General features: G+C 44.6%; 1 protein-coding gene across 1 annotated transcript; it reads right to left on the bottom strand.

Annotated features, from left to right (window-relative positions):
- Positions 1-290: 290 nt before the first annotated feature.
- On the bottom strand, positions 291-17,271 carry LOC124049978 (polycystic kidney disease 1 like 1). Its single transcript, XM_046372141.1, has 49 exons — positions 17,262-17,271; positions 16,715-16,880; positions 15,956-16,195; positions 15,716-15,848; positions 15,413-15,616; positions 15,158-15,339; positions 14,857-15,060; positions 14,447-14,610; positions 14,119-14,349; positions 13,635-13,865; positions 12,866-12,937; positions 12,618-12,797; positions 12,444-12,521; positions 12,166-12,308; positions 11,796-11,916; positions 11,531-11,681; positions 10,829-11,021; positions 10,639-10,695; positions 10,151-10,546; positions 9,833-10,090; positions 9,642-9,755; positions 9,417-9,568; positions 9,214-9,314; positions 8,608-8,806; positions 8,427-8,510; positions 8,038-8,245; positions 7,659-7,765; positions 7,387-7,486; positions 7,177-7,305; positions 6,925-7,098; positions 6,670-6,838; positions 6,433-6,527; positions 5,871-6,346; positions 5,689-5,773; positions 5,396-5,575; positions 5,195-5,313; positions 5,012-5,122; positions 4,823-4,934; positions 4,653-4,721; positions 4,128-4,300; positions 3,273-3,507; positions 3,087-3,191; positions 2,447-2,587; positions 2,158-2,292; positions 1,814-2,023; positions 1,487-1,648; positions 1,068-1,223; positions 869-954; positions 291-761 (listed from the first exon to the last, which is right to left on the bottom strand). The coding sequence occupies exons 1-49, from the start codon at positions 17,269-17,271 to the stop codon at positions 410-412; spliced, it is 7,953 nt and encodes a 2,650-aa protein (XP_046228097.1). The 3' UTR covers positions 291-409.
- Between the last annotated feature and the right edge of the window lie 23 nt (positions 17,272-17,294).

Raw genomic sequence — 17,294 nt, 5'->3', positions numbered from 1 at the left:
AGACAATAGTTCACAAGGTGTTCTGATTCACAAACTGGCTAAAACAAACTGAAATGGATTGGCATGTTGCTAATACATCAAGGTTAAAAGTCTGCACATTTGACTCCTTTTTGTAAAAGGGTAGAAATTACTTTCTCACTCACTCAGTGTATTTTTATTTATGTATTACTAAGGCTCCTTTGGTCATTGGTAACTATTCATAAATCATCCATTAATCTATCACAAAAGTGTTAGCTTGTTATAAAGTTTTTACAACAATGTATTTTTTCTACAGGACCAAAACTTCTTGGAGAACTTAGTTCAAACTGTTATGTAATCCTGGTAATATCATGAGCATAAGAAATAAGATTAATATGGTACCAAACACAGAACTGTCATCTCCATAAATACCGTACTGTTTATCGACACACTACACTCCACTCCTAGGATCTTTATGAACCAGAACTTCCACCACCACCTCTTTGTGTGTGGCCTGACTTTTGCCGAACCAGCAGCCATCATTTGTTTTAGTCCACTGATCAACCTGCTTTTCCAGAACATCTCCTGGCCAAACCACGACGGGTGATGCTGACCTTGTGAGTGACAAGAAGTTCTGTCCTCTTAAACAAGTCTGAAGCTCCTCGTCATTTGAATTTTCTCCAGCTCTTGTTGTAGGTTGTTGGGTTTTTTCTGATGCCACAACAATGTCTGCAGAGGAATCATATCCTCCTTGGCTTCCCCTCTGCAGGAACTGCTGCAGTATCTCCAGTTCAAGCTTGGACCTGGTAAAGCAGTGCCATTCAGAAATCTTATCATTTTGTAATCTGCATTTAAATTTCTGCTGAAGAATTGTCTATAGCCAAAGCAGGTGCTGGACAAATTTTATTACCTGAGCAGATGAGATGCAGGTAGGGCTTCTCCATGGACACTGACATCTGTGCGATCACTCACCGTCATCTGTTTTCTGACAAAGTCCTGTAACAGTGTCACGCAGAGTTCAAACAGCATCAACTGTCCAGAAGGCACACTTGTTAAAACAATGTGAAGAAAGCATGCATGTCTGGATATTTGGCATGAGGCTAACTCACCTGTGTGTCCCTGCTGGAGGGCTCCACGACAGGACTGCCCTCCTCCCTGTAGCGATGGACTTTGGGGGGCAGCGTGTGGTGCAGGCTGTTCGATAGGGTGTTGAGTCTGAACAACAGTTCATCTACTAAGCTTTCAAACTCCTCAAAGTAATAAGTCTGAAAAACCAAAAGGCAAAGTCATTTACTGCTGAATTTAAATAAACCCCACAAACAAAGTCAGGTGGTGTGAAGTGCAACATTTGACAAGGTGCAACAACAGGCAGGAGGGTTTATGAGAAATGTGGCCTTCATTTTAGGAATCTTGTACAATTGCTACCCCAAAGTAATTTGCCAAAGATATTTCTTAAATAAAGAATCTCAGTTTCATGGTTAACTTGACGTTCTGCACTTTTTCATGGAATCGGCAGCTTTTTCCGCACCTTCCCTTCCGCCTGATTTTCAGTCCATGTTCTTCTGTGCTGTCCTATGAAGTCAGACACCCTCCTTCTGATGTAGCCGACTAATTGTGCTAAGGTGAAGACATTCCTCCTGCACTGAGATCTTTTGGCACTTCTGACCAATGAGGACACCACAGCTGTCACCTAGAGGAAGGACAGGTGGCTGTTAGACACCGAACTACCCTGTGATGGATTGTTTCTTCTTCTGAGAGTAAGTTCATGCAAGTACTTGATTTATGCATAAATCAGTCTCTTATCCATACAGTCACAATTTTTACAAAGAAAATAAATGATATAATGTGTATGTACCACTGAGGTCCACACTATAGTGGAGGACAAAACTCCACGGTAAAGGAGGTCACCCCAGGAGAAGTGGAGGCCTCTTGCAGACTTGGGACCCCAGTAGTGACAGAGCAGAGTTTGAAGGGACCGGGAAAGTGAGCTGAAGCCCCAGGAGTTTTGCCCAAACAGGAGATTCCCCACGCAGGACAGGGCGACCACCAGGATGAGACCTGACATCTGGGGCAGTAGAAGGAAACCATTTTTATCATATATATTTTTAAATCTGTGATTTGCATTTTCTAAAATAATATCTGAACAGCTTAGAGCTGGGAATGAAGAACTTTTGTGGCGTTGCTGCAAAATGTGTTTACCGTCGGCCAGAAAAGGCTGAAGAGCGAGCGGCTGAGGAGTGCAGCAGATGTGGCCAACGTCTTGTTCATCCTCAACACGGTCACAGACTTCATGCTGAGGAGGAAGACCACGACACCACGCACAGTGCGAATACACTGCAGACACAAAAGACATCTTAATGCCCGTGAACCACTGATTAAAACCCACACTGTGATCTCTATCCCCTCAATGTCAAAGTTGCGCTTTTCTTGAGTAATTAATAACATAAAATGCCTCTCCATCCCTCATTCATTCCGTTCTGTCTCTCACCTGTTCCCAGGTAGCCAGGAGGCTGACATCAACATGTCCTCTGTGACTGTGGCTCTGCAGCCTCTCCACAATCTCCAAGATAGTCATGGAGTGAGAGATGTAGTACACGTAGTACACCAGAGTTACTGTCAGCAAACTGACCTGCAGAAGAGAGACGGTGACATGTATTTCTACAGCAGTGACAGGTAATCAGCTAGCTTTGCACATGACTCCTTGAGCACATCTTAATTCAGCACATGTGAGCAGAAGCAGATACGTCAGAACATTAGCCAGTCAAAAGCTGGAAGTTCCTGTCACGCTTTTCGTCTTTCAACCAAATGTAAGACAGTGAAATGGAGACAATTCACTGTGTGTTTCTTGTGTTATTATCACCCATATTCAGGTGCATTTCATTCTGTGCTGTGGGCTTTGACCTTCATTCCACCACAGGTATGTTAGTATAAGGGCTACAGGTTACTTTAGCCTTTCAGCTGGGTCACTGTGATCTTGTTTGTACTGGTGTGTGGCAGAGGGTGTGAGCATGTTTTTACAGGGTCTATTGTTTGTTCAAGCATGTACATTTTCATCTTGTTTTAAGTTGTTATGTTGGAATTCATATTTTGCCTGTGTGTGTCTGTTTGTATACATGCAGTAGACTCACTTCCAGCCAGTTGCAGGGTGCACTCCAGTATCCCCTAAGCCCTTGCTGCCCTACACTGTACACTTGCTCACAGAGTTGCAGCAGAGATAAGAGAAGGAAGGTTAGCTAGAGGGGAGAAAGAAAAAACATGACGAAACTCAGGGCTTTTTGATATAATCTGACCTAAGAGGTGGTATTGCATTTTACCTGGCACAGCATGATAAAGTAGTCCCACACAGCAGTAGTGTGATACACCCTAACTGACTGAACTTTGGCAGAAGGCAGCAGGACGCCGGTGGGGCTCTGCTCAGCGAGCAAGGTCACACCGGTGAACAAGTTGGGTGCAGGGCTGAACAAGTTAAACTGGACCTTCACGGCCAGAGTTTTTCTGTCCAGCCAGCCGCTGCAATGCAGGAGCTTCAGCTTGGACGCAGCCTCCAACCTGCAGGAGAGCAGAGGACAACTGACAACCCTCAAAATTAGAAAAGACAAAGACAAAAGTATCCAGACACACCTCTTTATGGGGCCGTTTTTCAGGTGTTGGGCTCAGCCCCTGACTTCCACTGAAGAGAAATCTTAATACTTCAGCATACCAAGACATTTTGGACAATGCTATGCTTCCAGCTTTGTGGCAACAGTTTGTTGAAGGCCCTTTTCTATTCCAGCATGACTGTGCCCCAGTGCACAAAGCAAAGCTCCATAAAGACATGGTTGGATGAGTTTGGTGTGGAAGAACTTGACTGGCCCACACAGGGCCCTGACCTCAACCCCATCCAACACCTTTGGGATGAACTGGAACGGAGATTGTGAGCCAGGCCTTTTGGTCCAACATCAGTGTGTGACCTCACAAATGCTCTACTGCATGAATGGGCACAAATTCCCACAAAAAAACACTCCAACATGTTGTGGAAAGCCTTCACAGAAGAGTGGAAGCTGTCAGAGCTGCAAAGCTGTCTGTGTGTTTAGAAAGAGACCCAGTTGGTGTAAAGGCCCAATACTTTAGGGCCAATACTTTTTTTGGCCATATGTATCATTTCATGCATGTGTCTGTGTGTTTCTCACTTAGTGTGGCCGAGGCCAACTGCAGGACTTGGTCCAAAGTAGCAGCCCAGGTGACCACATGTCATTGGAAGCACTGCCACAGAAACCGAGACATTGGATTGTGGCCGAGTGGATGTTCTGCTCCCAGACAAGAAAACGCGAAGCCACTCTGGTGCAAGAGTCACACTGGAGTCCTGAGGATGAAACCATAAATCAGAAGGTGAGAGCCTTAAGTCTCTGCAGGGGGAGTTTGTGTAAAAGTAGTAACGAGAATATGACTGATTATTCACTTAAAATTAAAGAAAAATAGTCTATTCATAATTTGGTTATTTCACAACACACTGAACTCTTTGTTTCCATTGTGTGCAAGACCTGAATTGTATCCTCTTGTGTCCTCCTCATTGTAATTACTTGTTCAGTAACTAATAAGTAAGTAGTTAGTAATTTGTAGTTATGATGCGACATGCTTGTAGTAAAATGAGTCCGTTCAGGTTGAATGAGTTGTGGAATTCGCCATGCGAGGGCACGTCTCCTTTTGTTACTGACCTGGCTGTGAAACGTGCTGGACACCTCAGTCTTCCACAGGACCGGCTCTCCAATCAAGATGTGTGACTGCTGGATGGCATGAAAAGGTGAAAATGTGCGTTTGATTTCATTATGAAAACAATGTAAAATAAGTTCTTTCATTTCGGAGGGACACTGAAAATGTGTCTTACCTCAGTGGCTATCGTTGCATTCTTGTACAATGAATTAAGGAGGCTGCTCTGCGCCCATTTCCACCAGTCCTCATGCTTTTGCATGGACATAAACGCATTATTTCTGCCCCCACTGAAAGATGAATTATGATTTTGGTTTGTGTTTATCAGAGAGCAACAGGGAGGCAGCATGTGTGTGGCAAAATGTACCTCATAAACAGTTTCCTGACAGCTTTATTGAGGTGCTGATGGTCAGTGAGTGAGCTCCCATAAGTCATACACAGCATCAGGAGGAGCATGGAGCCACAGAAGAACAAATCCCTGGACGACAGGAAAAAGAGATGATTCCTTGCTTAGTCATGCAAAATATTCCTCAAAGACACGCAGACACACCTGAGGGTGTTTCGGAGAAGAGCTTCTCTTCGTTTCATCTTACGACTTTTCCTCAGCTCTGCTGGAGTCGGCGGGCGGACGAGACGGAGGTGCCGAGCTCGCTGACGAGTTCCAAGCAGCTGTAGGAGATAATCAACTTTATGTATCGACAGAAAAGGAGAGATTTGAACAGATTTGAATAAAACAGAGTCTGGTTATGACCTTTTCAAGGTATGAGCATCTCTGCTGGGGAAAGGCAGACGCTACAAACTGCTCTTCTGGTTGATTAGCATCACTGTGGCTCCAAAGTTGTGACGTATCAAACTGTCTCTTACTGATGAAACTATGAAAGTCTGCTCGTTTCCTGTACCTAAAGGAGACAATCGCTGCCACTGCAACTATCTGGAAAAGAAAAGGAACATGTTGACTATACACAGTGCAAACAAGACATTCCTCTTTATGATTATATGTCTATTTGAGATGACGCTGTAATGTAAGTGTAGACACTGGTTTACCATAGCTGGCTGGATGAGAAAGATGCAAGACATCAGTGAGAAGCAAAGAGAGTGTATCCACAGCAGAGCCTTGCTGCTGCTGAACCTGACACACACGCACACACACATTTTGACTCTGAGACATGCAGCTACAACAACATGTTTCCAAAAGTCAGCATTAAGCATAATCACACATCTACTACCTGGTTCCCAGCACTGCAGAGAGCACCAGGCAGCAGAGGGACAGCAGCAGACACAGTGTCCAGGCCAAGTAGTGACTCCACCGAGAAACTGGTCTGAATCCACTCCTTCTCAGCCTGTCGGTGATGTGCTGATCGCTGCTGTGACCAGGCCACGCTGCCTGGTGACCTTCTTTCCTTTGTCTTTGAAGGTCTTCCTCCATCTGAATAACTTGGCCTTCATCCCTCGTACCAGAGAAAGGCGCTCTCTGAGTTCCGTGAAACCTGCTGCCTTCACTTAAAACATCAGAGTCTTTTCTCTGAGGTGCTTGATCAATGCTATTCCCCTGAGTAATCAGCAACAAATTTTGAAGCTGTGGTCCAAAATTGCTCTCAACTGCGTGAAATTCATCTTTGACCACATCTGTTTGGATTACAGGTTTTTTACCTGTGGTTTTATTTTCCACAGTCATAGCGGATGCTGGCAGTGGGTCTGTGCTCTGCATCACAGGAAGAAAAGTCAGTTAGAGATTAAAAAATAGGAACGGGAAAAAGAGCAGACTGAAGCTGAAGCTCCAGGGGTAACCTGGTGTTTCTTCCTCCAGGCTTCCTGCGCCAACTTCTGGAGACTGCACCAAGAGAGATTGGGCTCAGGTGTGCCGTCAGCCACTGAAAGGTCATCTGTGGGGAGACACAACAATAATGAACAGAGGAAAAACAGAAAGGGAGGTGAGAAGTCAAGAAAGATATTCATTTTCATTGAGAGAAAATGGAGAAATTCTGTGTTGAACATAATCTAGATTTACATAAGTACAAATCTGACCTTCAGAGTAGTCCTTCTCAGTGTTTCTGCTCTTGGCTGTCAGCTCAACATCACGCAGTCGAAACAGGAAGGATACTACTGCTGCTGCGGGCAGCACTGCCACCACGCTTAGTACTCCTGTCGCCACTGACACAGCTGATACATCAGTAATGCCCAGCTCGAACAGCAGCTGTAAACAAAGGATCAGGAACAACATAATTATGGGTAACATGTTTTATCTCGCTCACAGGATGTCAAAGATTTTTATTAACGTACCGGATCGTCCATTTGAAATACAATGGCTGCGCTGACACACGCGTACCCCAACAGCAGCAGCAGACTCACACTAAGTCTTTGAGTGTGTGTGAACGAGTTAGGACAGGGTCTGATGAGCAAAGATATCCAGATGTGGTGGTCGGCCAGGTAGTCCGATAGCTTGAGATGCAACATCTGCAGGCGTACAGATAGGAGGAGAGATTAGAGGATGTTTTATTTTTGTGTCAGAGCGGCCTTATGTGAGAGCTCAACCTTAGCAAAGCCGATTCCCTGAGTGCTGACTCGCAGCAGTCTCTCCACTCGGCCATCGCCTTTGTCCACAGCCAACCAGCACTGACCGATAAAGAGCCAAGCACGTCCCTTTGCGTGCCCTCTGCTCACCTGTCAACAGAAACAATCATCCTGATGGTCAAACTAAAAGCCAAAACACAGAGGAAACATTAATCAGAAGGTGGACCTCACCTCAGATACCTCCACTTGTTTGAGGTACCAGTTTGCACAGGGTCCAGAGTTGTCATGCCAGACGTGGACGCCCCACACTGGGCCCAGGCTGTCTGCTGCACTGTGACGTTCGAGGCAGACAAACTGACTAAATGAGCAAACTAAACCTGATCATGTCATGAAGCTACTGGGGTGTTTAGTATTCTGTATTAGCATTCTGTGTATTTTATGTGGAAAAAATGCACCTTATTTTTTGTCTTTTTGAAAGAAACATGAAGATATTTAGATTTTACCTGATAATAAATGTGTCTTTAGAGTTCCTCCTGAACAGAGTGCATCCTGGGACTTGAAGTTCTTTTGTCTGTGAGAACCCGTCTTCACCTTTCAGGACTATGTAAACCTGGTAAACATACAGAGACGGTTGGTACTAAACTTAGTTGGCTTTTGTGCAGATAGCGTTTTTTAATACAAGTCTGGGAAACAAATTGGAAGAATAAAATTCCACTTATGAAATATTAAGACAGCGATGTTAAATGTATACATTTGAAATTATTTATTTTTATACATAAAGAGCATGATGTGCCTGTCTATAAAGGTGAAAAACAAATTTCATTTTGGATATGATTCATCCAAATATTTTGAGTGCTTTAAAGTAACAAAAAACAGCCTTACCTTTGCACTCATGCAGGCTGCAGAGCAGGGACCAGTGTGGACCGTAACGGCATAGAGATGCAGGTCATCCGGAGAGTTGTCGGAAAGGTAGTGGACTCTGTGATTCTCCTCGGAGACGACATCAGCTCTCTGGCAAGCCGCCAACCCTGGGATGTACAGGCACACACACAGCACCAGCACAGCCAGCACCGTCAGATCACTGGACACACTGGGGCGAATGAGAGGGAGAGAGGAGGCACTGGAGGTTGTTATGCTCTTATCTATTCACTCTCGTTTTTCACAACTGAACACCAAGTGATTATTATACAATTTGTGTCCAAAGGTCCGAAGTACTGCTGGAGTTTTCTCTAGTTAAAGACATCATTCTGGTCTAAGGAAGGCGAGATCACCTTAGGAACGGGTCCAGGTTGGTTGCGTCATGGCTGCTCTGGATCTGCTGTTGCACCACAGTCAGCGGCCTCAACTGGTGACAGCTGAGACAAACACCAAAAAGCAAGAGGAGATTCATTCACGTGAATCATCAGCAGGTGTGTGTGTGTGTGTGTTTAAGGCACTCAAACCAAACCTTACCTGCATGTAACTGCATTAGACGTGTCTGATTGCTGAGTCCTGCAGCCGTGGTGAGTCCAGGCCCCCTGGTGGCCGTCCCAGGACAAACACAAGCTGCTTTCTGCTGTGAGGCTGTAGCTCACCTGTTCACTCAGGTGCTTGTGTCGCGGCGCTTTCCCAAAATCAGCATTCAGAAGGGCCAGGTGACCAACCCCTGCAGCTAGAAATATTTCACTGGGTTTAGCAATCAGACAGCATCGTCAAGGTAACGTGTATAAAACTCTTCTGCAGTTCACTCCTGTGCTTTCACTAAAACATACATAAGCTTTAACATATAGATTTTTATAATTTTGCATTTCTCATCATGTAACTTCAGTATTAATTATTTTATTTGATCGAAATATGTTTTCATACCCTGACATACCATGAAATCTCTAATAAATCAATAATTGATCTTACTTAAATACTTCAGTTACACATTTAACAAATGTTTGAAGAAGGTGAGGTTGTGTTTGACTAATCTGATAGATTGAACAGAGATTTAACAGACTGTGAGACCAGCAGGGAGGAGGAGGAGGAGGAGGAGGAGGAGGAGGAGGGACAGAGCTGAAAATCAACATTTCCTACCACTGAGGTAGGATGAGGGCAGAGTGAATCGTGTCTCTGTGCTCTCCCAGCGGTGAGTCCTGTGCAGGTGGTGCATGCTGGGAGTTGGCTTCTCAAACATCCTGCCACAGCAGAGACTCTCGTGAGACATTGTGTTGTTATGTTGCTCTGATAAGCAGATGACATTGAATGTAAAACAACAACAGAGCTCACCCCATGTTTACCTGAAGAGCAGCAGGATGGGAAAGGCCTTGTTGAGTGGCGGCCTGAACACCACACTCAGCTTAATGGGCCGCTGCAAGTGCTCGTGGGTAATATTGAAGCTGTGGTAGTTGACCTGGCTGCGCAGGAGGATGTACTCATGCACAGAGCTCTTCTGCAGAATGGAGGTGAACACAGGGTCACTTTCATTTAACAACAAATTGTCGAAAGAAGGAAGAGCGACATACATTTCTCGGTGCTTGTTGCAGCTCGATGTTTATTGGCTGAGTGAGGGAGCGAACGGGGATCTTTCTCCTCGTGCTGCACTCGTACAGACTCAGGTCGACCACTGGTCCACTTGGCTGGAAATCAGTAGAGGAAAATGAGAGAAGTGTCTTTGCTGTTTAATCACCAACACTCATCAGACATCCAGTCTCACCCTCTGGGGATAGTGGACCCAGGTGTAAGGGCTGTGGGTGAGCTCGCTCAGCACGCCGAGCACACACGGTCTGCTCTCAGTCTCCCTCCTGCGATGCACAAACAGGAGCTGGATCAGGGAGGCAGGCATGTAGAAGATAGTCGAGCCACTGCTGACGACCGTGGAGGTTTGGTTTTGGTACGTGGCATATAAGGCCATGAGTCTGGTGTTGACTCTGAGCTCCTGGTTCTTGTGAAACAAGATGTGCCTCTGGAAATAAAACAGGTGAATGGTAGCAAGAGGTAACATGTGAGTTCATGAGTAGACATGCAGAAGAACATGTCTGTTTTCTCTCACCAGCATCAGGTCTGCAGCAGTCTGCAGAATATCAGCCACAAGCTGCACTGCCTGCTTTGCAGAAAGCGATCCTTGTCTTTGGATGTAAACACTGGATGACTCCGGTACGCAGCCGTTAGAAGGGCCGGTGGCATTTCTGATGTTTTTCTTGTGTGAGTCTGATTCTAATGCCTGTTTACTGTCGGCACTGTTGGGTGTTTCAGGCGTGAAGTCATTACAAGCCACGGCAGCTTGCAGGCTGTATGAGAGCAGGTCGATCAGGGTGTCGAGTGTCTCCTGGTCCAGATAGTACCCATACACTGGAGCCCTGGATTCTGAGAACTGCTCAGAGATGACCTGAACGTGAAGAGTCACTCGTCTTGCACTCGCTAACGTCACCTAAACAGGATAAAGCAGATTTTCATCGTTCAACAGCCATCAGCGTCTATTTACAGGTGAAAGTGCATGAAAGGAGACAACCTTGCACTTACCTGACTTGTAACTTCCAGCAGGGTTTTGAGAATGTTGATGTTGTCCACCATGGATGCCTAAGATTAAATGACATGTTATGAAGATGCTGTAAAAGATGGGAAAGCTTGTTGAAATCTGTGAAAACAGGAATAAAGCGTGAGAGATACTGAAAGAGAAGATTTGCTGAGATTAAACATGATGGTCTCTTACCTGTTCTCTGCTCTCGAGCTCACACATTGTGCAAATAAGCACATGGCGTGTGCGTATCTGAGCGTGCCTATTGGCCTCAGTGTCCAGGCTCAGTCTGTTCAGGACGCCGGCGAGGAGGCTCACATAGTTACGGACCTCCATGCTGTTCCCGAGCTGCACAAGAGCCGACAGGTTCCTCAGACCTGACTCTGAACTGGACAGAAAGAGATACTAATGAGGTAACGATACGCTGTCTGAAATTATGCACTGATAAATATCCTACAGAAGATGTTAAGTACAACAATACAACACAAAGAATAAGTAGTGACAGAATGGATAGAAGTACAAATTTCTCAAATACTATAGTACATTTTTGAGGTACTTGAACTTGAATTTGAGTATTCATTTCCTGCTGCTTTATACTTCAGCTCCACTGCACTTTTTCATAACTGTAATTACTGGCTACTTTGCAGATTCAGATTATATAGAACAAAATATAAATCCACTATTATGGACATTTATCTTTTAAGGTCATTTATTTTCCCGGCAATCAACAAAAAAACGTAAAAAAAAATGCTGAATATCAGCTCTGATACTCAGTCGGTCACCATCCAGAGCGGTCTGCAAAATGGACCGAACTTTAAACTGTGCTACTGCACAAAGAGCACATCTCTAACAGAACCCTGCAACATAACCACAGTCCTGATGTGGTGGTTTGCTTACAGCTCCAGATCAGGATCAAAGCGCGAAGAAGAGGAAGAAGATGTTGAAGAAGAGGTGTCCCTAACGAAGCTCGGCTGGACTCGGACGCTGACAGGACAGGGTTTAGTGGTCGTCCCATACGTGCTGCTTCTGACCTTTGTGTAAATAATCACTACAGGAAGAAAAATCAAACACTCAGTGAACAAAAAGGAAATCTGTGCAGAAATCATGACAATGCATGTTTGTGGGCCATAAAAGTTCTGAATCTGTGTGTGTGTGTGTTTGCCTTTATAGTCATCAGCCGGGTCACCAGACGGAAGTCTGAAGTAGTACTGGAAGTCTCTCCCCTGGTTCAGAACCCTGGGTGGTCGGTCTCCTACACGGATGCTGTACTCATACATCAAGTCCTTCAGCACGCACACGCACCCAAACACACGAGAAAAATGGGTTTACAGGTTCAACTGAAACGATTAATTGTCAATTAGTTAATGAGATGATTGACAGATTGAGTCAGAAACCAAACAATTTTAGATTTTAGAAACCAGACAATGACAGAAGTGACATTTTTCTTTTTCCTTGTGTGTGTACATGTGCATGTGTGTGTGTGTGTGTGTGTGTGTGTGTGTGTGTGTGTGTGTGTGTGAGACAGGAGATACCTCTCGCCCTGAGGTGCAGAAGATGCTGAAGTGTGTGTATAACTCTGATCCTTTCACTGGTTGCACCTGGCACATCATGTCTTTTGGGACAGGGTTGGTTTTTAAGAAGAGCTGAGTCTGGCCCAGAAAACTATTGTGAGATTCTGGGCAAAACAGACAATAATCAGATTGGCAACCAGATCCATATGTGTAACTTTTATCAGAAAAATTAAAGGTCCGATGGATAGATGAAAGATCGTCATATCCCACAACAGGTTGGACTTTGCTGTGAAACTTACTGGCAGTGACTTCTAACATGTATGTGCTCCCGGGCTTCAGAGTGAACGGTCTGAAGCTGAGCAAAGTGGAGGAAATACCTGGAAAGATGGAAATAGAGAGAATGATGATAAAGGCAGAGGGACAAGCAGATAAAGACAGGCAATCTGTGTCAGTGAGTTTCCTGAAAAATGTACCTGCATAAGTGTAGGACTCAAAAAGGTCTCTGTCCACCAGGTCTCGAGATAAATCCAGCAAGATTGGCTCCTGTACCACCACAGATGGCCTGAAATCTACCAGATTACTCCCCACGTCTTCGTGCAGTGCTGGATCAAACGCTGAATCATCTCCTGGACTGAAGGTGTCAGCTTCCCCACCTGGAAACGTGCATGGATTAACACACAACCTCCCACGCTGGTGAGCAAAACGCAAACACGCGCTGTACCTGTGGGTCTTCCTGCTGAGATGCCAGGGTCTCCTTCCTCCGCACTCATCAAAGGAACATCATAATCCAAATCTGTGAAAGGATGTTTAAAGTTAAGACAAAGACAGACAAAGCTAGTTATTGCCTGTTTCCCATTTCTCATAATTTTCTCTGTGTAGGTTGCAGGTTGGACAATTAACTTTTTCTAGACTGTTCCCTGTGATTAAAGCTGCTACAGGCTCAATTAGTAATCAGTTTAAATCCAGATGAAACTTCCATATGATGACACATTTCTGAATGAAGGAGGATGGACAGGCGGGAGATGGCATTGGGAGTGCTTTGTAGTGACGAACCCACACAGGATTATCACTAACTCCTCAGCTCCCCTCTTTAGCCTCTTTTTGCTCATTTTGATTTACCTTTCATTAGCGTTGTTTGTCGAAACAGCAGCCAGCTGTTTTCTCGAGAAAAAGATCTGATAAACTGGTGAACATTAAACATTTAGCCACTGAAGGAGTTGGCTGAAGCCAACTACTGTTACTGATTGGATCTCTGTGATGAGCTGTGATTGACAGCTCCTGCATACTCTGTTAGCTTGAGACAAGTTACACCTTTATAATTCTTATAGGTCAGGTCTAATCAGTCAGAGTACCTGAAATCACCTGTGGGGTTGCGGGGCATTTAATTTCAACATTTAAAGACCAAATGAAAGAACTGTTTGATTTTGACTCGTTCCGTGCGACTGTCTGACAAGAGCAGCCTAACAAAATTCAGCTCAGTTTCATCTCACCTGGTGGACCTGCCAGGTCACTGCTCTCCGAGAGAGGAAAAGAAAACTCCAAGTCACCAGAGGAATCCGGATCAATTGGGAGTTCACTGATAACATCACTGTGGCCCAAGCGGTCTGAATACAGGACGCCACCGTTGTCAAGGGCAAGCGGCTGGTATTCAGTGGAAGAGAACAAAGGCTCCGGAGGGTCAGACTCCCCCAGAGGGTGATAAAAGGACTCCTTTCCTGGACCTGAGAGGATAAGCTGTTAAATAATTCATAAATGATGCATTTTACTGTAACTGTGACCTTCCACGTGATTAGTTATTGTTGATTTTCCCCATTGGTGTCCACTTCATAAATGCTCTCATTTCTTTGAGAGCATGTTAAACATTACATATTCACACTTTTTTTTCAAAAATGTACCTCCAGCAGCACTATGGCAGTACAGAGCTGCCCAAGCTCACTCACTGTTTTTATCTCACCAATAAATCGAAATACACACCAACAATAGTTGAATTCTTCCTGTTTTTCTCCGATGATGTTCCGTAGTCGGTCACTTTCGGACTTAAATTTTCGGCTTCAGTTTCAGAGGCCTTCTCAGCCAGAGAGATGGCGGTACTGTCAGCACGGGTGTACTGTGAAGCATCTGTAGCAGGTGGACGCAGGGTGGAAGTGGAAGGACCCTCCATGATGGTGGCTGGAGCACTGAGATCCACTTTGTAACAAAATGGGACTGGAACAGAAGAGAATTATGTCAAGATTTTTGTTTTGGCAAAAGAAATCATAGCAATTTAATGTCAATGTCTGAGCGCCTGCATATTTTTTGTAACCTTCTGTGATGGGCTTTGTGGACGCATTGACCAAGTACAGGCTCCAGGTGTAATCAATGAACTTTGGGTCAGCATCACAGCCTTCACACAAGGTGCTGACAGAGAAAGACTGATCCCAGTTCACCTGCTCTCCCTGGCACTGTGGGCAGTTTACTGTCACCTTCCTGGATTGGAAACGTTCAGATACACGGTAAGCCACATGGTGTATTCATATCTGTGACAAATAATTCTAGAAAATTCACTTTAAAACTTCATAGTTTCATCTGTCCTTTAATATAAATTTAATTTGCATTTGATTTTCCTTTTTGCTCCAAAAAACAAAAAAAAAAAGCATTGAAAAGTGAAAAGTTGTTAGTTAATCTGCTTGTTAATGCACATGACTGGCAAACAGTGATTTTTTTTTTTCTCACCCGATCACATTTGACTTCAACGTGAGGAAGGTCTCAGATGAGGCTGAACGCTCACCGCTGTGAATGGTGAGCGTGAACTGGAACTGATCAAAGTTTTGCTTCAGGAAATTAGCAGGAAAAACGAGCACAGGGGCTGACGTGGGAACATCTTGATGGAAACAGGAGCTGGTGATGGAGCTGACTGGTTTACACGTCCAACTGAAGCTGCAAAGAGGAAATCAGAAACCAAGACGTTTGTGCCAAATCGGTTCCTGCATCCAAATAAACATACACATAACATCGATTAAAGGTGTTTCTGTACCTGACTGGGTTCATGGGGAAGTCAGGGTCATAAGATCTCTGCCCATCCAGCCTTACCACGTTGGTGTTCCTGTTGTTAATGTAGATATTGGTGCCACCCTGGATGAAAGCCATAGGAGGGCTTGGTTTTACCTCCACTTGCACACTGTAGTTACTGTACACCACACTGCCAAAGACCTGAACCTGCAGAGCAAGTCGCAAGTGAACAAACATTAATTCTTCAAAGAGTGGAGTTTTAAGAGCATCCGCAGCTTACCATTGCTATAGCAGTGTAGGTGTCATAGTGTAGGAGGTGGCTGGGCAGTATGAGACTCTGCTGGTGTGTGTCTATGAGGGGCAAAGGGAAGACCCGTCCTGCGGAGTCAAACAAGGTCCAGGTGTAGCGAAGGCCTCCTGAAAGGTCACAGTCGACTTCAGTCTCATAGGTCACCCCCAGACGAACAACCTCATATCTTCGCACCTTGAAGGACAGGGAAGGAGAAAAAGAGAGCAGATGCGTAAATGTTATTGCCTTTTAGCTATCAAACTACATGCATATTAAGGTTGAGGTGAAATGTACCTGTAGCTTGAGAGGCCCCATGTTTTTGACAGGTGGAGGCTGACAAGGCCGGTCCACAACAAAGATGTGACTGCTCAGAGAGGCAGAGCTGACCAGGTTAGACACGTTTACAGTCAGCCTGAACTCTCCTGTCCTACAGACAGTAAAAAAACCAAAACCCACATACAGTTTAAGTACACAGACAGAAGTACACATTAGAGTGACACACACAGTAAAATAAACACTAACAGTGAAACTCACCTGTGGAAGATGTGATGCTCTGTACTCTGTCCCAGCCTGGATGAGCCGTCTCCAAAGCTCCACAGGAAGTTGACATCAGTCCCCATGTTGACCCGACAGCTCACTGTCACCGTTTGGTTCGGCAGGGCAGACGGTTGGTGGATCAGCCGGTTCAGCTTCACTGCTCTCTGGACGACCAGCGGGAACACATTGGAGGTAAGAGACGTCCGGCCTCTTGACATGACCACAAATACATCATACCTACATTGACAAGAGGGGAAAGATCTGTCTGTGAACTGCATCTGCATCTTAAATAACATCTTTTCACATCAGTTTGGGATCTAGAAGCTTCCACAGACTTGATTATATCACAAGAGCTGTTTGAGCCATTTTACACTTGTCTAGATTGTTTTGGGTTTTATTTTTTAATGTTCTAAAACAACACCCCATCTGCTTCAGTTGTTCAGGAGAACACTGCATTGCTGTTTTGCTGTGAAGATCCAGAAACGTTTGGTGGACTAAGAAACTTCGCCAGACTTTCCATCGATATGGGGGGTGAGTAGATGATCACTAAAGTTTCATTTTTGGGTATACTGTTCCTTTAAAAAAAACAAGCTGTAATCTTGAAGTCCATCCCCCGACCCCTCCAAAAAAAAAGGAGTATAAAACCAATCTAAACAATTTAGTCTTTTGGCTATTAGGCGTACGTAAAACTGCACACAGCTGTAGAGTCAAACAAGCATCTGCATTGTGCTGCGAGTGCCTCCGTGTGTCTAATACCTGCCAGGTTTGTGGTATCTTTTGGTGATGGTCCTTGAGGTGGTTCTGGCTGATCTCGAGTCTCCAAAGTGCCAGAGGAGCTCCACAGGGTCCGATATGTCAGCCACAGCCAGGAAAGTTATATCGGTATTAGTGGGATAGGCTTGCTTTGCTGCATAAATCCACACTGTTAAGAAGCAAAACAGAAATGATTTTGGTGGTGTTCATATATAACGCAAATTGTAAATGCTTCATGACAGAGAGGGAAAGAATTGTGTGCAAAAATAAGCAATTTTTGTCAGGAAAGTGGAAAATAATAGAAAAAAGGGAGACCCGACACACTGAAGGAAAAGAAAAGAAAAAACTGGCAAAACAAAAACAATGACACTTTATGGGCCTTCACTGACTTCCTAACTTTGAAACTATGAATTTTTAAGTTTTACAAAGTGCAATCACCAAAACAAGACAATAACAGTTAGTCCTCAAATGCTTAAGAGACTCACATTCAACTTAAATCATGAGAGTTCACTTTGATTAAATCTGCATGTAAAAATGTCTGAAAAATCACCGATGAACATGATTACAGACAGACAAATCGAGA

Source organism: Scatophagus argus, chromosome 18, assembly GCF_020382885.2.
Source record: "Scatophagus argus isolate fScaArg1 chromosome 18, fScaArg1.pri, whole genome shotgun sequence".
NCBI classification, from domain to species: domain Eukaryota; kingdom Metazoa; phylum Chordata; class Actinopteri; family Scatophagidae; genus Scatophagus; species Scatophagus argus.
Note: the sequence above shows the minus strand (reverse complement) of the source record. Positions and strands in the feature narration are given on the sequence as shown.